The sequence below is a fragment of the Martes martes genome (assembly GCF_963455335.1).
Source record: "Martes martes genome assembly, chromosome: 5".
In the NCBI taxonomy this organism is placed as follows: domain Eukaryota; kingdom Metazoa; phylum Chordata; class Mammalia; order Carnivora; family Mustelidae; genus Martes; species Martes martes.
The window spans coordinates 82,571,331-82,595,630 of NC_137892.1; the positions used below are offsets into that span (position 1 = coordinate 82,571,331).

Consider the following 24,300-nt stretch of genomic DNA (forward strand, 5'->3'; position numbering starts at 1 on the left):
GGCGTGATGAATGTTAAAAGCTTAGCAAAGTGTTTGGGCCATAATTGCTGCTCACTGTATGATGTCTGTTGTTATCATATTATAAAGGGAAAATTTAGGGTACAAAAATTAGGTATGACCCAACTTTTAAACAAAAATGTATGTGTGTTTGTGCGTGCACAGAAAAAAAAAATCTGGAAGGAAACCATAAATAGCTACAAGTACAGGGATTAATGTAACTTCCTCTTGCTTATCAGCATCTTACACATTTTTCCATAGTGAATTTGCTTTGTTTTTAATAGGGAAGAGAAGAATGTCTTCATTGGTTAAGCTCTAAATGACCCGGATTATATTGATGCAGAGGTAGGAGTGGGGGTGAGGAAGGAGGGGAGGGAGGAGGGAGCTGAAAGGGAGGTGGTTCAGAGTCAAGAAACTGCTGTATAACACACTCAGCACCTCCTCTTGTAGGTGTCATATATTCCTGTCATTGCCAGTATTTCATCCTTGTTTTCTTTCTTTCTTAGAATATTTTTTTCTGGGGCACCTGGGTGGCTCAGTGGGTTAAAGCCTCTGCCTTTGGCTCAGGTCATGATCCCAGGGTCCTGGGATCGAGCCCCACATCGGGCTCTCTGCTCAGCAGGGAGCCTGCTTTCTCTCTCTCTGTCTGCCTCTCTGCCTGCTTGTGATCTCTGTCTGTCAAATAAATAAATAAAATCTTTAAAAAAAAAAAGAATATTTTTATCTTTCTGGAGCACCTGGATGGTTCCCTCGGTTAAGCATCCCCTCTTGGTTTTGGCTCAGGTTATGATGTCAGGGTTTTGAGACAGAGCCCTGTGTCAGGCTCTGTGCTCAGAGGGGAGTCTGCCTGGGACTCTTTCTCCCCCTCCCCCCACCTCCCCTCCCCCCACTCACACACGTGCAGGTACACTGCACAGGTGCTTTCCGAAATAAGCAAAATCTTTAAAAAAAGTTTTTTTTTCTCTAACTGCTAATTAGTATCCCACAGGAGTGCTATAAAATGAGTATGGATGCTGGTGAATGTCTGTTACCTAGATATTACCAAATTATCTGGATCATAATTTTTAAAAAGAAAAGGCAGATTTCTACCTAGGACACCTCTTAGAAAGACTCTTAGCCAAAAATCAAAGGCAAAGGCAACCTTTGGATTCAGAGTTCAGGGATGACAGATACTCATTTGTACTGAAACAAAAAACAGTTCGAATGCTTTGGCTTACTTAACTGGATTTACAACCTTTTACGGACCACAAATAATTTCTAATAAATTTCTCCCTTAACTCTCTTTCAGGAAGAAGCTTGACTTTCTGAAGTCTGAGCTTACTTTAAATCTAAGCTTTTTCAGTTATTAGCCATGTGATCTTGGGCAAATGACTTAGCTTCTTATTTTCTCATTGTAAAATGGTGATAATTATAGTCTGCTTCCTAGACTCGCAGAGAAAAAAATAAATGAGTAAACGAACGTTAAGCATTGAACACATTGTCTGGCCCATAGAAAGCTTTCAATAAATATTAGTAATTGCTAATTATAAGTTGAAGGTGAAATAGCGGAGAGAACCTTGAATGCACTCCAATTTCCTAGCTCCGTGTTGTGAAAGGACCCGAAATGCCAAATATGAGGAGAATTAAATTACACGGATATTGTATTTAAAATCACTGGGGAGAGAAAAGAAGGGTAGCCTCCCTTTACTCCTCTCACCATGGAAACCAGGCCTAGAAAACCCAGATGCTCATTCTGATTTGGCTCCAAGAAAATAGCCCTTAATATGGAAACCCAGGAAACCTGCAGAATAAATTCATCAGACCAGCGGGCTCAGATATTCCCTTTTATCACCTGAGAACTATGAGGTTTAGGCAGAAAATAGGCTGAATTATATGTGTCCATTATTTTAGAAGCGACGAAGGAGATTTATTCACCCGTGCTGGTAATAGGAAGCCAGGAAATTTGTAGTTGTTCAAATATCATCTAAAATAAGACTCATTTTTTCCCAGAGGATTTCTTTCTCCTGGGAAGCGAGGCAGCCCTGTATGTAGGGGTTTTCTCTCCCTCGCTCTAGTTATATGAGGAAGGGAATGACCTATTAAAAGTGACTCTGCTCTTACCCTTGATTTCAAGGTCAACTATTTTGCTCATAAATGACTCTGACCATATCCAGTCAGTACAATTCATTCCACGTCCCTAATTCCACTGGCTTGGCCAGTGACATTATCTTCTCTAAGCATCTCAAATAATGAAGGTAGAAGCAGAAATAGGGGCTTTTCCCCCCCATCATCTGCCAACAGTCATGCAGTGTCTAGCTTCCCATTTGTGTTGGGAAGAGGGCTCCCCTAATGATAGTTCGTAGTCTCTTGCTTAATACAGTTTAATCCTTTTTGCCTAGTAAAACATCTAATGCAGATACTTTAAAATCCAGTCCTATGAATTTAAGGACTGATCTCAAATCTGATCCGGATGTCTCTCATGCCACGCAGCTAGATTAAGCCACCCTGCTGTGAAGATGGCCAGTCTGGCTGCCATGTCCCTCGTCCCTTTTCCTAGAGAGTACTATTCATTTTAGGTCATGCAAGAAGGATAGTGGAGGCAGGGATCAAAACACGAGTGCCCTGGGGTGAGCTCTCCTAAGTTGCTTCTGATAGCTGATGTCACTCCTCCTGCGTGGCAGAGCTCCTTGACCTGGATGCATGGCCGAATCGCCTGCAGAGCTTTCAGGGCACCCTGTGCTGGGGGGCACCTCCAAGATTCGGATACAGTTGTGTCTACTGGAACTGGTGGTGTTTCCAGTAAGCCTTGCTGATAGGAGCCGCCCTCCCTCCAGGCTAGGGCAGAGTCTCTGACAGGGTGGATCCCGCCCTCCGGCTAATCCACACCCCTCACCCCGACACACACTCACACACTGCTGTCCATCTGTCTCCTAATGTTATGCTCCCCAGGTAGGCTTAGCTCCAAACTCAACCAACCCCATGGACAACTCAGGCTCTGTGGGTAGCAGCACCCATCAGCATGTATGGCGACTACCCAGACAGTCATCAAACATGGAGTCAGGTCTCTCGCCTCACAGTCACCCACAGACTTTCCAGAGAATTCTCGTCGAGATCTGACTCACCTATCTTAAGAGGGGAGAGCGGAAAAGTCCTTCTTCCTGAATCCCTCTGGGGAAAGGACAGCAGTTCTCCCTTTACGTTTCTCAGGGTGGGTGGGAGGCAAGGCTAGTTCTGCCAGAATGGCGTCCACACAGAGAGACTCCAACAGGAGCACTTAGAATTTGTAGTAATTTGTGAGTGTTAACTAATTAAATGTGAACCTTGTTGACAGTTTTGGCACCTAACCTTAGCCTTTTAGCCACCCTCTGGTGTGTTTTGAGTCTTCAGGCAAAATCCAGTTCCCCATCTTTAATAAGGAGAACTCATGGGTTTGTCATGGTGCTGAAACTACAGAGAAAATGACATCTGGGAGGTGCTGCGTGAACTTTCCAGCCCTAGGTGTGTGATGTGGGGTAATGTAAATGATGGGTATAGTAGTACTTAGGTCACATATCACTATCCGATTTATTACTGCACCTTCTATTTGATTCTATTTTTTATTTTTAAGATCTTATTTATTTATTTAAGAGAGAGAGTGCTCAGTGGGAGGAGGGGCAGAAAGGGAGGGAGAGGGACAAGCAGACTCCAGGTGAAGCAGGATGCAGGGCTTCACTTTGTGACCCTGAGATCATGGTCTGAGCCGAAACTGATTAAGCCACCCAGGCGCCCCCGATTCTACTTTTAAAAACTCCCCTCACTAGAAGGTAAGCTCCATGAGCCGGAGACCTTGTGTATTTTGCTCACTTACAAGGTCGCCAGCACTTGACACTGTGCCACGCCCACAGAAGCAATTAGTCATATTTATCCAATCAACTACTACTTTTTGATAGGAAGTGGGTAGAAGCTGTCCTAAGCAACTCCTAAAACAGTGTTTCAAGGCATCATCGGTGGCTCTCCTGAATCAAGGTCAGTTGGGCACTTGCTAAACAGAGCCTCCCGAGGCTCATCTCAGACCTGTGAACTCAGAAGCTCCCCGGGTCAGGTCACAGGGGAGCCTGGCATTCCTCGCGGCAAGTGCCTGTGGATGACTGAGCCCAGAATAAATGTCTACTGGAACAAAAAAGCCAAGCCTTGCTCTTAGCACCGTCACTCGCAGAGCGCGTACCCATGTAAGGCTTGGTGCCCGCTACGGTGGTGAGTCGCATCTCCCCGTGCAGCATCGCAGCGATGTTGAAGTCCGTGATGTGCACGTGCCCTGAAGAGACAAAAGCACCACATAGAACGTTAAGCCCCATTCAGCTCCATGGCACAGCCATGCTTCTGAGAGCCTCTGGAAGCTTCGTTTGTCAGTTCTTGGGGGCAGGTTGCAAGTGGGGTCCAGGCAGCAGCAACACAATTATTCTGCCCTCAAGACTAGCATAGTCACCAACTAGCTGAGCATCTGCTGGTAAACCTGCAGATCAATCTCAGAAAGTTTTAACCTGCCTGGTTAAGAGCTCGCGCCCCGGTAATTCCACTTAACCACTTTTGTTGGCAACATTTTAACTGGGTAACACCAGTTACATATCGAATTTCCAAGAGTTTTTTCCCAAGTGTCTCTTGGGGGATTTTTTTTTTTTTTCAGAGATAAATATTGCTACTATAAAGCTGACACAAATGTGGATACATGTATTTATTTCTTTGCCAAGCAAGACTCCTTTTTCCTCCTTTTCTGTCTGAAATACCATATTTTTTGTCTGATAGTTTAGGTTATCCTCTACCCACCCCCGACAAAATAGTATATTAAGGGAAGGCAGGGGCCAAAAAGTCAAGTTTTATTTATACAGAGGCTATGTAATGAGCCCTGAGCAGTGAGCCAAGAGACCTGAGATCTGCCCCGAGCTCTGCCCCTAATACATCATAGACTTTCAGTCCCTTTCTATGTTGAACCCAAGCTTCTTTTTGTAAAAAAAAAAAGAAAAGAAAGAAAGAAAGAAAGGAAAAGAAAGGAAAAAAAAGAAAAAGAAACAGGTGGACTAGCTCATCTCTAGGGTCTCTCTCAGCTCTGACACTCATGACACAGAGCGTGAGTCTAACACTGAAGTTCCACAAGAAACAGCCCCTGCAAAATGTGTAGGGCACTGCATTTCTGCCTGGAAGGAGGAAGAGGGCCGTAGCAGCAGCCCAGGCAGACCACCTGTTATGTTAGCTGTTGGCACAAAATTCATAATGCTTTCAGAGGCCCTCAAAGTGTTGGCATTTCCATTTTCGTGCTCTGTGGTTTTGATGAGACACGGCTGCAATTGGAGGGGATGGCATCTGATTCTTCTTCTGTGTCTCACAGTCCACACTCCCCACCGCCAAGCCTCTCAGTCTGCCCCTTGATAGCATCCAGTGAGCTGCTGAAGACAAACCTCACTGCCTTTGTTGCTGGGGTTTTGTTTTGTGCAAAAAGAAGTGTTTTGTGTCGCTGATGCGATGACATTTTAATAAAGTAAGAGTAGCACTTGTCCGGCTGAAAGTTGAAGGTATTCTTGCCCGAACGTACCAACAGATAATTTTGATAATTCTTCTATCATCATATAGATTGTCTCCGTTTTTCCTTCTTTCTTTCTTTCCTTCCTTTTTTCCTTCCTTCCTTCCTCTGCGTCATGCTCAAGTGGTTCTCTGATGCAAATTAGGTCAGCCTCAGCCTGGAGACACTGTCCTTAAGCAGAGCTTGTTCTCTGGAGTCAGACTGCCTGGCTTCAAGTCCAAGTTCAACCACGAATGCGCTGTGTTACCTTAAAAGGTGACACCTTCTCTGTACAGTTGGGATGGCAACAGGAGTTTTCTTACGAGTTACTGGGGAAGATCAAATCAAATAATACTGTGGAAGAACTTAGCTCAGCACTCGGAAGGAAGAAAGCGTTCAGCTGTTGCTCTTCCTCATCATCAGAAACTCCAGCGCCCTTTTGCCAAACACACCTGCCTGGCCTTGACCCTGCTGAGACTCGACTAGCTGTGGGATGGGAGGAGAGCCGGGCATGCGTGTTAGAAACAACCAGAAACTCCACAGGTGATTCAGACGTACAGCCGGGCAGTGGACCTCTACTTCAGTGTGAGTGGGTGTCCGGAGCCGCCTCAGTCCTGAGATTATCCACACTCTTGTAGAAATAAAAGGTAGAGTAGGATGTTTCTGAGCCCCATGGTGCTGCAAGCGTGGCCCGTTGACCAGCAGCCCTGGCCTCACCTGGGAACCTGCTAGAAATGCTCCAATTCCTGAGCACCACCCCCAGCCTTCCGAATTAGAAACCGGGGTGGGATCCCAGTGTTTAAACAAGCCTCCCAGGCGGTCCTGACGCTCAATAAAGCTTGAGACCACTCCTTTAAAGGAAGACCTGGCGTGGTGGAAGATCCTGGCCCAGTGAGTACTCATCATATATCTTTTGAATTTGTTGATGGAACGCTGACTTTTACTTTTCAGTGGTATTTACATGTATCTGATGAATTGCCATTTTCCAGCAGGGTAGCCTGGTGAAATAGTCCCTCTTTAACAGAAAAGATGTTTGTGGTTAATTTCACCGGGCTCAGAAGTAGCAGAGCTGGGATTAGAATTGAGAATTTGGTGTAGGACCCCTTTATTGAGTTATGAATTTCCCCAAAACGTTTTGTGCTTTATCGCAAGACCAAAGAGCTGGATGCACGGAAACAGTCCCTTCCCGGTTGGCTCAGGGTCTCTCTCCCTGCTGGTGGGGGGCGGGGGTGGGGGGAGCAGTATGGGTGGGGAGAAATTGTGTGAGGGCCAGGATCCACTGGAACCTGGAGTCTGGTGCTCTTAGCTAAACAGGATAAGCAGAACCCCATGGAGCCCGTCGATACTGGCCCCAAACCGCAGTTCCCGGCCCAGAGTGCTCCCGCACCTGGCACCTGTTCCTCCCTCTGCCAGGTGCCCCCTACTGTCCCTCCCCCATGAAAATAAACTCAAGTGCCTGCTCACAGCGGAAGTTTTGGTCACCAGCTAGTTGAGGGACATGGGAATTGCCTAAGGAATGGAGGACCATTAGCTGAGGCCCTAACACAGAATTTCTGTGAATTTCTCAACCTCTTACACATGGTCATTTTTTTTGCCGTGGGGCTGCCCTGTGCCTCGCAGTAAGTTCAGTAACAGCCTTAGCCTCTACCCTCTAGAGGCTGATAGCACTTCCCACTCCTGGCTGGAATCCTGACCATGAAAAATGTCTCCAGACTTTGCCAGATGTCCCACATGGGGACAGAAAGTAGAGCAAAACCACCCCCAGTTAGAACCACTGCCTTAGTGTGGGGTTTTCCAGATACAAGGCTCACAAGTTCCTGGTTTATTTCCCTAGGAAAGCATTTTTGCTTTTTCTTTTCACCTCTGTACCTAGAGACACAGCAGCACAATAAAACTCTGAATTAATAGCATGGAGTCCTTTAATTCAACTATCAATATAAAAATACTTATTTATTTATTTTAGAGAGAGAGAAAGAGCACAGAGGGGAGGGGCAGAGGTCTCCCTCTGTCTATGCTGAGTGTGGAGCCTGACAGGGGGCTCGATCCCGTGACTCTGAGTTCATGACCTGAGCCAAAACCAAGAGTCGGACACTTAACCGACTGCACCACCCAGGCACCCCTACATAATTTTTTTCTTAAAAAAGAGGCTTCGCACTAGATTTTTAGGCCCGTTTTGGGACTCGGCAAGGAAGAGGCTGTTCGGGTAGCATGCCTAGTGCTTCCTCCTACCCCCAGACCGAGTTTTTGCCTTTCTCCGTTCCCTGGGACTAGGGATGATATTAAGGAAACTAAATTATAGATGACGCCATAATTGTTGTTTCCTGAGATATGCCAGGCAGACATTATTGTTCCTCTGGATGCAGCATTTATTTCCTGAATAATTTAAGACAAACACAAAAATTCAGACACTATGGAATTGATAGAACTGGATGGGGTACTTAAGTTGGTAGGATATGAAAATATCTATCACAACGATTGATGATGAGCTATCCTAGATCTGATGCCAGCCTGGGCTCTGAACTAGTGAATGAGACATTTGGGAAGAACAGGAATAGGTATGCTCTAAATTAAAAACACTTTTTTTTCAGTCCCACTCTGAATGTTCATTGACACGGTGGAAAGATTCTCCATTTTTACAAAGGGCTTCAGCTCCTTTAAATTTCAGGCTTTTCTGATGAATACAAACCTGTATGAATCAGTAGGAATAAAATAAATTTTCTGCCTGTTGCCAAATGGTGCTGAATTAAAATGTGAGCGATGTGGTGTGATACGGAGCTCACCTGGAGGAACCGGCGTAGGAGGCCTGTGGGAGATAGGCAGTTATCCTTCAGGGTTGCTAAAATCCCCATGCGAAAGGCGCATGTGATGGCCCATCGGGCTAAAACATTATAAATGCGGACGGAGAGGACAAATGAGGGTTTCAAATAAGAGACATGGAAAATCATGCTGGTGGCCACTCGAAAAGGTGCCCGTTGATTTGTGGGGCAGCTGATTCGGACAGGAGCGTCTCTACAGAATGTGCTTGGGGCTAGGGGTTACCAGGGATGTATTCATTTAAGAGTGCTTAGTTACGGTCCCTGAGCAATGCCCGAAAGGCTTGGTTTCTCAGAATTGCGTAAACAGAGAGTAACCTTTAAAAATTATGTCTTCAGAAAGGGATCCCCAGGACAATGTTTAGACAATAGCTCTCTACCTTTTTTGTTTGTTTGCTTCTATCCCATTCACAGATCTGTTCCTTTCCAAAACAATGTTTCTCTTAATAGTGATTTTCAAGTTGCATTCAGGGTGAAAAAACAATACAAAAAAGTCCTCTCAATTCATTGTTGAAATCCAAAACCTTAAGAGTGAAAGGGTCATTATAAATAGTTCACCGGATGACAGGGGTAGACTGGGACAGTCCCTCCGGCTGACTGGGATGGCCGCTCATACTCCCTGAACAACAGACCCCCAGCCCTAGCAAGAATAAAATGCCCCCAAAAGTGGGCTTAGGCCCCTGTGCCCAGGAGGGAAAATCAGAAGAGATCACTGAAGGCATAGCTGCCTGAGAATTAGTGCTGAGCAAAACTGCATAAACATAAGAGCTAAGAAGAAGGCACACAGAAGCTTTGGCATATCCCTTCTGGAACCAAAATAATTCTTTCTAAAAAATTTTTCTTATTTCTAGATTTTACTTATTTATTTGAGAGAGAGCACAAGCAATGGGATGGAGGAGGGCAGAAGAAGAGGTAGACTCCCCACTAAGCAGGGAGCCCGACACAGGGCTCGATCCCAGGACCCTGGGATCATGACCTTAGCTGAAGGCAGCCACTCAACTGACTGAGCCAACCAGATGCCCTAAAATAATTCTTTAGAAAGACAAGTAAGGGCCTGGCTTTCACTGACCACCTGCTATAGACACAGCCACATAAAACAAGATGAAGAAGCTTTGGCTTCCTTCTGTAAGGGAGAAAGTCACTACTACCTCATGGAATTATACTAATAGTTATCTTCTGAGTGATTTCCCTGTGGCAGACACTGCAATCAGCACTTTATAAATAGTATGCTTATTCATTTTTATAGTGACTCTAAGAATTAATTACTCTTTTAGTTCCTCAAGAAACTGAGATTCAGAAAAGATTTAGATAGATGGTCTGTGGAAACTCTCAGAGCTAGTGATTCGTGAGGGGGTGAAACTGGGTCTTGAACTCAGGCAACTGGGCTCCAGAATCCATGCTCTTAACTGTAACATCACACAATTCTTCTTTACGTGAGGGTAGTTTCTAAGGCAGGTAAACTTGAAGATTAATTTATTTCTGGACCATTCTCCTAATCTACAATGACCAAGCTCTCAAGAAAATGAGGAGGAGAAAGAAGTCCAATGAGAGAGGATCAGATGACTTTATGGTGGAAATAAGATGAAGCCATGTTTGAAGCCCAAGATAAAAACATTGTTCTCTGGGACACCTGGGTGGCTCAGTTGGTTGAGCGACTGCCTTCGGCTCAGGTCATGATCCTAGCGTCCCGGGATCGAGTCCCACATCGGGCTCCTTGCTCGGCGGGGAGCCTGCTTCTCCCTCTGCCTCTGCCTGCCACTCTGCCTGTGCTCGCTCGCTCTCTCTCTCTAACAAATTAATAAATTTTAAAAAAATTAAAAAAAAAACATTGTTCTCTGAATGGAAGGTGAATCTTGAAAAGGTTGTGGGCACAGGACCTGTCTGTCTCCATTCAGGGCCTCAACAAGTGGTAGAACAATATATTACACACAAAGGCGACTGGCAAAGGGAGCAGGTGGGGACAGAACCCCAGATTGTGTTCTGCCTGACCAACCATGTACCTTCATGATGCTGGGGTGGGGAGACAGAGAACTTTTTTTTAAGTGGGGCAGAGGTGGCCTCTGTGGGTGAGGGGAGGCCCTCCCCACAACTGTGAAGCTCCACAGAGTTTATCTGCACCCAGGTGAGAGAGGCTCTGCCTCTTCTCTGAGGCACGGGCAGCTGGTATTCTCTGGAAAGTCACCTTCATGCCAAGTCTCACTATTGCTCACATTTTGGAGATTCTGAGCATCTGCTCCTGAGTGTCAGAAGCAGTAAAGGGAAGGAAGGAGTTAGGCACTGGAAGAAAGTGGAAAAAATCTTTTTAGACAGTCCATAAATAAATAATGACCCCGAGCTTCTAAATTAGAGGTCATACACAAAAGTGTTTCTTAGCCCTCTGAGCACAGGTGGGGTCTGGCAAATCAGGTTGAAAATGCAGTGGGGTAAATAAGTAATGAGCAATGGATGGTACTTGGAGGGGCAGTCCCACTGCAAATCCCTTTTGTAAAAGTCCAATGAATAAGGAGCCCTGCATACTTAGGATTCCCTCATCCAACAGCTTCCAGAACCTATCAGAAAGACCTTAGTGACCCTCTAACATTTATAACCTGCAGGCCGTGTGTCCTAGTGGTCTGCCTTGATGGACCAGTATATCCAAATAGACATTAAAAGAAACAGTGGGAAGAGACAGCACACACTAATCATTGCTGGTGAAAGCTTGCTCTCGGGATGTCCTTAATCTGTGTTTCTTGGGTTTCCGGCATTCACTGATCACCTTCATGGTTATTGCCAAATCCTTGTATCACTTTCCCATCCGGCTGCCACATACACTGTTGTCCGCTTCATCTTCTTTTTTAAATTGATGAGCTTTCTTAAACTGAAAAATCTTGGTATCTCTTCTGCAAATGGAAAACAATTTTCCCAAAAAACGTAAAAGTAGGTGCGGTGTGAACAAAATGGTGTCGCTAATCATTCTGTAGATACTCTTGCCTGCCTCATACTCCGAGCTTGAGGCTTCTGCATTATTAAAAGAGGGAGATGATTTTAGAAAGATAGTAAGGCAAATTAGCACCAAACAAACTGTGACGGTTTCCTTGGGGGAAAAAAAAAAAAAATCAACAGAAGCTTAACAAAGTTGAAAAGGGAGTGACTTTTTCATTCTGTAAATATCATGTTATTTAAGGGTATCCTGGGGTACTATACCCCTGCTACGATAAAGAAGTCTACCCATCTTGTCTCTCACACCCATCACATCAAGTTTGTGCATAGAACTCAACTGAATCAAGCAGGGCCTTTTCTGCATGTAATCTTCCTTCGCTGGGGTAATCCCCTTTGTCCCAAGTACTTTTCTATGTGCAAGTCATGTTCATTGCAAACAAATCATTTACTTACCATGTTCATCAAGCAAAATATTGTCAGGCTTCATATCCCTAGGGGAGTGAAAGGAAAAGGAAAAGTTGCTCAAAATCAAACAAACCAGAACTACAGGATAAAAGTGAAAATGCACAAGAGTTCCAAGTGGGGTAGAAACAATGAGCCAGCCTGTCATCATTCCAGCTTCCATGGTGAATCTCTGACATGGTCACCATGAAGACCCCCAAGTTATAGATCAGAAAACAAGGGCTTAAAGAGGTTAAGCACCTTAACTCAAGGTCAGAAAATTAGTAAAAGGAAGAACTGGGCTTTGAGCTTGAGTCTCTCTCATTTGAAAGCTCACATTTTTTTTTATTAACATATAACGTATTATTTGCTTCTGGGGTACAGATCTGTGATTCATCAGTCTTACACAATTCACAGCACTCACCATAGCACATACCCTCCCCAATGTCCATCCTCCAGCCACCCCATCCCTCCCACCCCTCCCCTCCAGCAACCCTCAGTTTGTTTCCTGAGATTAAGAGTCTCTTATGGTTTGTCTCCCTCTCTGGTTTTGTCTTGTTTCATTTTTTCCTCTTCGAAAGCTCACATTCTTAAATTCTTAAGTAGCCTATGACCCGTAAACATGTGAATATAGCTCCGAGGGGCATGGGGCAATTAAATTGCCATAAGGTAGTATCCTTTTCATCTGTGTCACTGGACTGAAGGTTAAGACTCTACAAAATAAGAGAAAAAGATGATACCTAATATAGTTGTATTATAAAGTTGCAGAAATTGGAAACTTTTTCAGGATGATGTTCTAATGCCTCTAGTTACTTTAGTAAATACTATTGCTGGGGTAGTTAAGGGAGTGGGACTCATCTTGCAGACACTAATGAGATCGTTAAATCCAGAGGAGAGAACAAAACTCACCTTCTTCCGTGAAGGGAGTGGTTTGATGGTAAATGTGTAGAGGAGGGGCCCACAGCGCTTTCAGAGTCCTTACAACCAAGTATTGGTGTGAGCAGCACTTATCAAGCAGAGAACAGCTCTGACGTTTGTAAGGGCCGTTGCTTCTGCTTTCCCAGGGTTTTACTGTCCTTCCCTAATGCACCATTAAAGCCCTTCAGCCTAAATTCACAAAAGCCATTAAAGATAAAATTCTGCAATAGGTTTGGGGACGCATTTTTAGCCCAGTCAAGTGGCTTTTATGCCCCCATAATAAGGTGACCTTAGTCTTGGACAGACCGAGCATGTCAGGGTCCTCTTTTCTTGAAAATATTAGTGAATAACAAGCTCCGGACCTACAAGCAGAACGATGCATATGTCACACTAACGTGCTGGTGCATGGACAGGCTCATGAACTTGGACTAGTTTCTCATTTTGCTTGTGAGGTTCCTAACGTGAATTCTGGCTTCATCAGTGAACCTCTGTATGTGTGGTTCATTTTTCTCTGGTGCAGGGTACAACTGGCTAAAAAGACAGAGCATCGAAGGGTTTCAGACTGCCTGTTTCTATGGCTAACTCTCTCTCTATATTGCAAACTCCACCCCAAACCCTTTGATGGATTCCGCTGTTTCCATAATTATGCAGTCCAAACTCACACATATGAAATAAAGTCCCTTTCATCATTCGGGTCCTGGGCTCCCACCACACAGAAGCACGTGGGGTTTCCCCCTCCCCTGCCATGCTCCCTGCGTCCCCTCACCTGCTGTTGTTTTGCCTGAAACAGAGCTTTCTCACCACGGGCTCAGAAAAAGCAGATTCATCCCTCGACTCAAAGCTCCAATGCCACTTCCTACAGGAAGCCTTCTCTGAATTTTAAGTTCTGAGTCACTGCCCCCTCCTCTGTGACCTGCGTTGTATACTTCATCCATCATAACATTTATCATGCTTATATTTATTTTTCTCCAACTGGATCGTAAACTCCTGAAGTCAGGGATGGTTTCTAGGTTAATGTCCTGTTCCATTACATAGGCTCACAGTGGCTGGTAGGCAGTGAATGACTAAATGATACTAGGAGGATTTCTAGTGCCTTCAAGGAGGTTAATCCTAACGCTATAAACCAGAGCACTAATGGTGCACCATCAGATACCGTGCAAGGCAAACCGGGTGTTAGGTATTAGGCTCTTTTTCCTTCTTTGAGACCGGCCCCAATGACTTTTTTTTTTTTTTTTTTTTTTTTTGCAAAAAGGAGGTCCCATGGAGCTTTGCTGGGAGGGAAAACACTTGGGTATAGCAAGATTAGCAAAATGACTTCTTTGCCTGAGTTTATGAGGGCTTGATGAGAAAAATGACTTGCTGCGGTTTTGACACTTCGGGAACTTTCTGTGAAATCATCGAGTCTCATTTTTCTTAAGTATCAAAGCCACATGTCATTATATCCACTACCTTTCCCAGAAACCATCTGGAAGCTTAAAGAATAATGCAGAGATCAGAGAGCTCATGTGATACTTCTTACTTCGATCTTAGATTCGTTTATTCATTGAATACTTACTACTTTGATAAACCACTGTGCTAGAATAAAGGAAATATAAATGAAATCTAGTTCTTTCTGAGATAGAGAGGGTAAGAAAAGTTCATAAGGAACCATGCCAAAAGGTTTACGGTGGTAAATGAGCATGCTTACTACTAAATTCAGAGAAGCAATAAGAGGAAAACATAAAACAAATATTTAAAAAGTGGACTTTTGGGACACCTGGGTGGCTCAGTGGGTTAAGGCCTCTGCCTTCGGCTCAGGTTATGATCCCAGGGTCCTGGGATCGAGCCCTGCGTCGGGCTCTCTGCTCAGCAGGGAACCTGCTTCCTCCTCTCTCTCTGCCTGCCTGTTAAAAGTGGACTTTTAACATAAAAATAAAGTGTATAAACACAGATTCTGAGTACACAGCTTCCCCAAAATGTGACATGGTCACTTCTAAGTCACTACAGGGTAAACGGTAGTATGCTAACATTGTTTATTCACATATCACCAGAAGAGCATGAAAATAAACCCCTTGTACTATATTAAAATTCCTGATAGAACAAGTAGACATTTTCTAGGTTTGAAATTTAGCACCACTTTCTTATCTCTTTAGCCTGGTGAAATAATACTAAGTATGAGAGAACTTCTTCTAAGCTGTTTCTTTCACTTAAGGGGAACTATACTATGGTTTAACCCCATGGTTATGTTCAGAATCACCCGGCAGGGCTCTAAACCCCCTGGATTCTCTGTCGTAGTTCAGCCCTGGGGCAGTCAGACTCTCTGTGGCCAGGCCTAGCTGTCTGTCTGAAAACAAACATAAACTTGTAGGACTTTCTGATGTACGGTCATCTTCAGCAATACCATCCAGGCCTTGTCCACAGCCAAAGATATCAATCTGATTTTAATCTATGAACCTCTTGGACGCTTATCTAGGAACCAAAAGGCACTGGAAAAATACAACACTTAGCATTTTTGACAAAATTCTTTGGTTAAGATATATACGGAGGACTCTTACATCTTGCATATAATCAGCAGGTCATGAATGAGTTCTCTCTCTCTTGCTATCCGTCATTCTTGCTAATGACAATGTCTTGTGGATGTTCCATCGAATCCCCCGGCACTCGGTCCCCCGAGTTACCTACAGTTATCTTTCTGTCTCTGGACCCCTGTTGTTTCCTTACTCGTATGTCCTATAACTGTTCCTTTGCTGTTACAACAGCCTGCCCCCTGAAGCACCTTACCTTCTATCCAATCCACCTCCCAAGCTGGCACATGCAGCACCCTGAGGCCACCAATTATCGACTCTGTCACTTTGCATTCATGCATCACAACTCTCACTCATATCCTCAGTTCCCTTCCACAGCCATTGTTAACATTCCTTGTACAAATCTTTAAATTCTCTTACGCGCTTCAACTGTACTCACCTATTAGAACTCCAGTATTGGTTAAACCCAGGTCCCCCGTTCTTCTCACCTATAGCCACACTCTTGAACTTTCCTAGAACGGGTCACAGTAGTATTGACTTCTCATTCAAACTCATGGCCACACATCTCAAGCCAGCACGAGTGTTCCAAGCCATAGGGAGATCCCTTCTCCAAGAGGAGCACTGCACACTTTCCCATTGCCTTCATGTCTCTTCCACATTCCCTCCCCTTCCTCTCAGCTGATGATTGAGCCTCCTTACTTCACAGAGACAAGAGAACTATCTACCATGAAGTCTACCAACCTCCTTATTTCTATATCCATACTTATGACCTTTCCTCCAGTTATACTAGATGAAAAGTCCCTGTACCTACCCCAGTCAACGCTTCTCCAGGGGCTCCAGATCTCGTCTTTTCTCACCTTCTCACAGGTTTCTCCCAGCTAGGTATTCCTTCTCCTACACCTTCCCTTTCTATCTCTCTTGTATGAAATATGTTATGATTGAGTCTCTTGGAAATAACTTCCCTCATGCCTAGTGACCTCCACTTGTCCAATTTTACTGTTTTCCTTTGTAATAACAACTCTGGGTTGAGTGGTTAATAGGTGAGAAACTGGAAACAGCATTTCCATTTTTCTCCTCAGCTATTCTAACCAGGTTTCCCTCCCCTCTACTTCCTGAAACTGCCTGTCAAGTACATTGATGACCTCCAGCTTCCCAAATCCACTGGGTGCACTCTTATTTATCATGCTTAACTTCTCTGTGGTTAAACATTCCTTCCCTTCTGACCTATTTTATTCCTATGGCTTGCAAAAAGCCCCATTCTCCTGGTTTTTCTCCTGCCACAGAGATTCCTCCTCAGTCTTGTCTGTGGGTATCTTCTTGGTTCAACCTTTAAATGATGAGATTCCCCAGAGCTCAGTCATATATATAACTACTCTCCACTTAAGTTATTTCATTTAGTCCTGTGATTTTAAATATTATATATATTTTATAAATACATATAAATATATATATATATGTGTGTGTGTGTGTGTGTGTGTGTATATATAAAATCTCTGTGTGTGTGTGTGTGTGTGTGTGTGTGTGTGTATATATATATAAAATCTGTATCCCTGACCCTGGAATTCTAGATTAATAATATATCAAACCTTCTGCTTGATGTTCTGTATCCCTGACCCTGGAATTCTAGATTAATAATATATCAAACTTTCTGCTTGATGTTTCCATCTGTATGTCTAACAGCCATGATAAATATAATATGTTCTAAAGAGAAACTTTGATATTTATCCACATTCCACACAAACACCCAAACCCTCTTATTCCGGAATTCCTTACCCTAGTACATGGCCCCATAATTCTCCCATTGTAAAAATGGGAAAATTGTAAAAGTGAAAATCTTGACATCATTCTTATTTATTTATTTATTTATTTATTTATTTATTTTTTTAGGGAGAGAGAGGAAATGTGCACACAAGAAGGGGGAGAGGGAGAGAGAGAATCTTAAGCAGCCTCCATGTTCAATGTGGAGCCTGACACAGGGGTCGATCTCATGACCCTGAGATCATGACCTGAGACAAAATCAAGGGTCAGATGCTTAACCAACTGAGCCACCCAGAGGCCCATCCTGAGATCATCCTTAATTCTTTCTTTAGGTTTTTTTTTTTTTTAATTTGACAGGCAGAGATCACAAGCAGGCAGAGAGGCAGGCAAAGAGAGAGAGAGGTGGAAGCAGGCTCCCCGCTGAGCAGAGAGCCCCATGCGGGGCTCGATCCCAGGACCCTGGGATCATGACCTGAGCCGAAAGCAGAGGCTTTAACCCACTGAGCCACCCAGGCGCCCCCTTAATTCTTTCTTTAACTCATAATACCAGTCCTTCAACAACTCTTGATAGCTTTACCTTTGAAGTAGAATTATTGAAAACAGTATGGCAGTTCCTCAAAAAATTAAACATGGAAATTAACATCTGATCCCACAATTGTCTTTCTATGGGTCTATACCCAAAGGAATTGAAAGGCAGGCCCTTGAACAGATAACTGTATATCCATATTTGTAGCAGGACGGTTCACAGTAGTCAAGAAGGAGAAACAAACCAACTATCCATCCATGGGGGAAGGATCAACGAAATGTGGTGTGTACAGACAGTGGAATCCAGCTTTAAAAAGGAATGGGGTTCTGGTGAACATGGTTGAACTGCAAAGACATTATACAAAGTGAAATATGCCAGACACAGGGACAAACATGGTATGACTCCACGTACACGAGGTACTTAGAATAGTCAGATTCACAGAGACAGAAAACAGAATAGTGGTTAGCAAGGGCTGGGGTGAAGAGGGAAGGGTAATCGATGTCTAATGGGTATGGAGTTTCAGTTTGGGGTGATGAAAAATTTCTGGAGGTGGATGGAGATGACGGCCTAGCAGCGTCAGTGTACTTCAGGTACTTTGTCACTTGCAAATCATTAACATGATTTTATTTTGTATGTATTTTGCTACAATAAACATAAATATAATTATCATTTCCACTGCTACCATTATATCTCTCAGTTGAATTATTGTAGTAGTACCTTCTTGCTTCTCCTATTGGCCCCTGACAATCCACTGACCACAAAAGCATCCAGAGCGGTAGTGTTCATGGCACACAGCTTCCCTGAACAACATCATCTGGCTCCCAACCCTCAGGGAAGAAAATCTAAGCCGTTCATTGCTGGCATCATATGGCCTCTGTGTACGCTAGCCCCACACAGCCCTGAGCGCCACACAAGAGCCTCCTGACCCTGCCACACCCCATGGTCCTGCTGCTCTGGTCCGCCTTACACCCTCTGCACAGATGGCCCCCTCTGCCTGCAATCCTGATCTCCTAGACCTTCACTTGGTTCATCACTGCCTGTCATTTCAGGTCTCTGATAAAACATCATCTCCTCCTCCAAGTTCTTTCCTAACCACTCGACTTAGAGTAGCCTCCCCCGCCATCCTTACCTCTTGACTTCCATCTTATGTTCCGTGCAGCACTTAACATTGTTTTCTTATTTATTTATGATTTTTTTTACCCTCCTGGAATGCAAGTTCTTAAAAAAAGGACGTCTTTTCTGTATTGCTCAATGCTATAACTCCCAGGCTCATAGAAGTGCCCAGAACAAAGAAAGGGCTTACGTAAATATTTGTCATAGAAATGCATGCATCTGGTCCCTTGTCTTCTCAGACTTCTGGAAGAATAAGCCATGTATTTCTTTTCTTCTTAAGAAAAGAGAGGAAAAACAGAACAAAAAGCCCTCTCTCTGTCCCCGATGCACTGTATTTACTATTGGTCAACTAAAACATCGATCATTTTTATTAAGTTTGAGTGTATATTAGAGTAAGGGTAAGGAAGAAGTGATTTCTGCACAATTAGAGTCTGCGATTTCAGAGAGGGGCTACAGAATTTGGGGGTGGTAAGTTGCAGTTCTAGGGACACACATTCTGTAGAAATTCTTCATTCCATCTTGATTCAATGAAACAGAAAAGGCGGAATCAGCAGATGCCCACTGTGGCAACTATAAATAGCACCATGGAAATACAAGGCTCCCTGCAGTGGGGTCCAAGGTGGGACTGATCTGTCTGCCGTTCTCACTTGAATGACTTTACAAGACATTAGCAGAACTTAATAGGCTAATTACATCCCTTACCTGCTCCTACCCTGGAATCAAGTTGTTCACCCTGCAATCCTATATGGGGTATTGTGAGATCAGGGGACAAGAAAATCCGCGCATCCAAACCATAGTCAAGCCCTTTGGTGTCTGTGGCTTTCCGAGAGGTCTACAGTTGGGGTTTCATTCTTTGTTATATAATATGGTCTTATACTGGGCCCTCTCCAAGTTCTTTTTTTTTTTTTTTTTAAATACAGAAACATTTTAATGGTTTTTATCCCCCAAGTTCTTAAGAAGGAAAAAATATACATACGATTATATAATTTATTATTTAAGATGTCACACAAAGGTTATTGGTCGCATAAACAGATGTATGTTAAGAAAAAAAGTGAGGTGGGGATGGCAGGGTGGAAGAGGTAGTTGTAAGCAGAAATGCATGGTTTGGAACAGGAGGCAGCTGTGAAGATGGCCAGACCTACATTATGGGTCTGGTACAGTCTCCATCCTTTTTTACGAACTGGCTGATTCTTCTTTTTTTTTCTTTTTAATTTAAATTTCATTTTAAAAAATTGAGATATAATTGACATATTAGTTTCAGGTATAGGACATAGTGATTTGATACTTATATATATTGTGAAACGACCACTCCCATCAGTCTAGTTAGTATCCATCACCGCACATAGTTACAGTGGGGTTTTTTTTTTCCTTTGTGTTTTACTGTGGTGAGAATTTTTAAGATTTACTCTTTGAGCAGCTTTCTGCCTGCTTAGTTTTGTTGTTGTTCAAGTCCAGCATTTCCCACAGGTTTGTTCAAGGGGATATGAATTACAAATATATTCTGTAATAATATACATAATACATATTCCATATATAGTATTTATAAATACTACTATTTATAAAACATTATATAAACATATAATGTTTGCATATTCATTTTGGGTGTAATGGCTTTTCATGGATAGTAATGCCTTTTATTTGTCATTTCACGACACAGATCCAATACCATTATATGTTAATCAGGTGATGAGGGCAGTGATTTTACCAACCTCTCATCCATGAAAATGTTACCCAGTTATTCCTTTTCGGATTTGTGTTTCTTTTCCCGAAGTATCACTGAAGACACCAGCGTGCTCCCCATGCCTTCCTTCTCTCAGATGTCTTCTCCTGTGGCTTCTGAATTTTCCTTCCATTATCCGTAATAAGTTAGTGTGTATGTCCCCTCCACAAAACACAAGCTAGATCATTAGACCCCCATCTCAGCATCTCACTCTCCTCCAATCCCCACAACCCAAGCAGCTTATGCAGAGATTCACCCAACCAAGACAGGTTTCTTTGGTAATGGGGAAGGGTGGTAGGGACCAGATCTTAATGACCCTTAGGTGAAAAAAGAGGACAGTTCTTCAGTAGAGAGCACTTGAAGGAGTTACAAATAAGTTCTTAAATCAGGATCTGAGAAGGAACTTCTTCATAGTTAAATACTTCCAAGGTTGGTGTAAACTACCACGAAATCTTAAAATGTGCCGTGGATGCTGTCACTAAGGCTGGGTAAGCATTTGACAGCAGTACAGCAAGTGGGCAGTGCAGCAGAGAGATACTAACCTGCTCAGCTCACCTTTCACAACCCTTTGAGCCCTGACTTTCTGTGCACCATCCATGGCTTCTCACAGATGCTCCCTGAAAAGTCACCTCCCTTTATTGATTTATCACTTATATACCAAAGGAAGGCAGTACTATCCACATTTGCCAAAATAAATAAATAAATAAATAGAATAAATTTACAAAAGGAGACTTAAGGGCACTGACTTCTCTACAGTCTCCTAGCTCATAATTGGCACAGATGGAATTTAAATGTCATGGTCTTTCCACTATTGCTCACTTGGTTATTTTTAGCAAGTAGGTGCCAAGCATGGGGCCAACTCTAGTTATTAGTGTCTGCCATGTTGAAAAGGAGGGCATTCATGTTCAAGAGAAAAGAGGGCAAAGATTGATCAGCAATTTCTGACAGAGATACAAGAAGAGGGGGTTGAGGAGAGTTGATAGAAAAACGGTCAAATTGCTATATTATCCTTGAGTAACAGAATGGTTCCAGCTGCCATTTATTGTCCATGTTATGACAGCTACATGATAGATGACATATCTTTTACTTCTCACCACAGCTCCCTAACTTAGATATTATACCCAGCAGGTAAAGAAAGGGCAACTCAGAGAGTTGAAAACCATGTGTATTTTCCAGCCTACTCTACGATATAACCATGTCTCTTTAAATGTAAAAGTAAAGTTCCACATGTCTTACTGTGGAGTAAATCTGTTGTTCTAGAAGGTGACTCATGCTTATTCTGATGGTACAGACCCAGTAGTACAGACACCCCTGTCGAAAAGCACAGTTCTGTACAACCATCCCATTCACTTGAGATTTTCAGCCAACTTTGCAACCTTTGGCGGCAGAATGATTAATGACAAGGCTCCCTGCCTTGCTGTTAAGCATTGATCAATGCTCATTCACTGCCATTATTTCCTTTAATTTGGACTCACACAGATAGAAACCTAGGTCATGTTTCCTGTTCCGTGACCAGGGAAGCAAGGACACAGCATCAGGGACCTGAACTAAATCCCCTAGCCATGGAGACTGGCCTGAACTCAGATCTCCTGGATCTTCCCTCAATCTGAAGAGATTTTACGGATGGAGATGTACTAGTTCGAGGAGGGGAAAGAGTCTACAAAGTATGAGAGACCAAAAAGTGGTCATCTATTGATTGTAAATATTAACTGCCATGAGAGGGTTTTTTAAAAAATAACCAAATCGAGGAGAGGCATATTCAATCTGGGGCAAAAAGCAATTTGTTCCATTTCAGAACGGTCAATGAGACCTAAGGGGAATTCTACCATAAGGGCCTTCAGGAAAACTTTTGCTTCCCCAGTAAAAGATGAGAAATACCCTTCTGGGACTGAGACCCCTGATTGTATATATGGAAGACAGTAACAGTATCTATAGGGTTGCCGTGAAGGTTTAGTGAGATGAGGCAGATAAAACTCAGAGTCCAGTTGTCTGCACACACTGGTTGTTCAACTGTCAGAAAACATTGAACAAATGATTAGGAAGTGTCCAGTGGTAGAAAGGGCTAGATGGTGAGAAACTTATGTCAAACTGAGGGTATTAAAGGATGAATAGTCGTTTTCAACTATTACTGAACCATTGTGATGTTCTAAAGATGGTAGATTTCACTTAATGCGACATGTGAGAGACCAGGATAAGCCTTTAAGTGCTGTATTCTATGTTATCCTCAACAGCCTTATCAAGTCAGTACAGGGATTCTCCCTTCCATAGATGGGGCTCCCAGAAGCCTAGACAGCTGATGGAGCTATCCTATTGTCCATTATTATGAGAAGTCAGGACTTCACTTCTTATCACCAGAAGTGATATTCAAACTACTCCACAGGGAACAAACACTGGCTAATCAGAACAGGGCACTGACCAGTAACAATCCTGGAGGCCACTGGTGAACGACCAGTGCCTGTGGGGGACAACTAAGCAGAAGCTGTGTCTGACGCAAGCCTCCCATGGGCAGCAGCAGAACCAACCGTGAGGTTGCCTGTGAGTCAACAGGAAGAACTTTCTGCAAATCAGCGGTATCTGAAGGCAAAATGAACTACTTCATGTGGTAGCGAGTGGCCATTCTCTGATGTATTGAAAGGCTAGGAAGACAGTTTCTTGTTGGGGAGGTTACAGAAGGAATTCTGTCTTTGGATGGAGGTAGGACTTGATTTCTAAGCTAACCTTGGCTTCTATTATCCTACAGCTTGGTAGTGGCCTTAGTTGCTTAACATTTCTCTGGAAAATAGCAAAATCCTCCACTCTTACCTCAAAAGTGATAACAGATTCAAATACGTCCCCTTTTCTGGACTGGCTTTATATTTTCAGTCAAGTACAAGTGGGAAGTAAGGTTGAGTTCAAGGATTTGCTTAAACATGGTGAGCTGACCTGGCCCCAGCTCCGCTCTCTTACCACTGCTTGAACCACTCTCCCCTTTTCTCAGACACATTCCAACCACAAAGACCACTGTTCTGCTGCAGGAGAGAATAGATTTCCACCTTAGAACTGCTTGTTCAGCAAGTCTGGCTTCAGATGCCACCTACACCTGGGGATTCTGTGAGACCCACACTAATGCCTCAGGTAGGCTTCCCTCCAAATGCGTACTCTCTGAGATCCCTGCTTATTGCCTGCGAAGCACTGAGGGCAATCTGTAATGAACACTGTGATTTGCATATCTGGTTCCTTGTTCATTGTCTATCTCTTCAATTAAACCATGAGCTCTATGGGGACAAAAAAACAGGTTTTTATTCTTCAAAGCTCTGTTCAAGAACTATGTGCCTGGCCCACAAACAAGGGACCAAACCTGAAAGAATGAAGCTTAAGCTTTGTACTGAAATGTGTGTGTAAAATTTAGGTAAGGTAAAATTTAATTTGGACCAAGTCGTGGGTTGCATATTAATGAAACCCTGAGCCTTATAGAAATTATTGGAAGCACAGCGCAGGCTAGTTAAATGTCAACCTATAGATGAGCCATTCTCTGCCTTTTTCATGTGGGTTTTCATAGGTGGGTGGTCTCAGTTGAGAAGCGCGGTCACAAAACTCCTTTTGAAACTGCCTGATGTCTAATACGAAGAAGGCAGATTCTCCTGTGTTCGCAATGTGTTATTCATGCTCATTCATTATTCGGTAGCTCGGGAGCAGGTGCTGGGTAGAATGTATCAACCTAATACCCTCATTACTGCTCCGCCGTTTTGTTTTTGAGGCTCAAGTGGCCCTTCTGCTGTGGGAGGTAGAAAAATAGAACGTTTGCCAGGCTTATGATCTACTGAAGAGAAGATTGACCAAAACAAAAAGAAAGGGCATTTTCTTAACCACTCCACAGAAAATGATGGCCTGAAACCACATTCTGGATCCCACTGCAACAACAGATATTATCAGTACACTGCAAAGAAGGAAGCCGACCTCAAGTGGAACGTACGAAGCATAAGTAATCAGTTAATCTACCATTTTTTGGACCTTTAGTTTTCTCATATTGGACATGCTGCTTTGGGATATTGAAAAAGACTGAACTTCCCTTATAGATGCTTCAGAGCAAAACAAAACAC

At 43.4% G+C, this 24,300-nt stretch overlaps 1 protein-coding gene across 1 annotated transcript in view; it reads right to left on the minus strand.

The window, feature by feature from the left end:
• STK32A (serine/threonine kinase 32A) overlaps positions 1 to 24,300 on the minus strand; it is a gene marked incomplete at both ends in the record, with an annotated part of 125,869 nt that overhangs the window by 25,202 nt on the left and 76,367 nt on the right. Inside the window, 2 exons of the mRNA XM_080804263.1 lie at positions 4,181 to 4,270; positions 11,695 to 11,732. Coding sequence (XP_080660389.1) covers positions 4,181 to 4,270; positions 11,695 to 11,732 — 128 coding nt within the window. The remainder of the gene's footprint in view (positions 1 to 4,180; positions 4,271 to 11,694; positions 11,733 to 24,300) is intronic.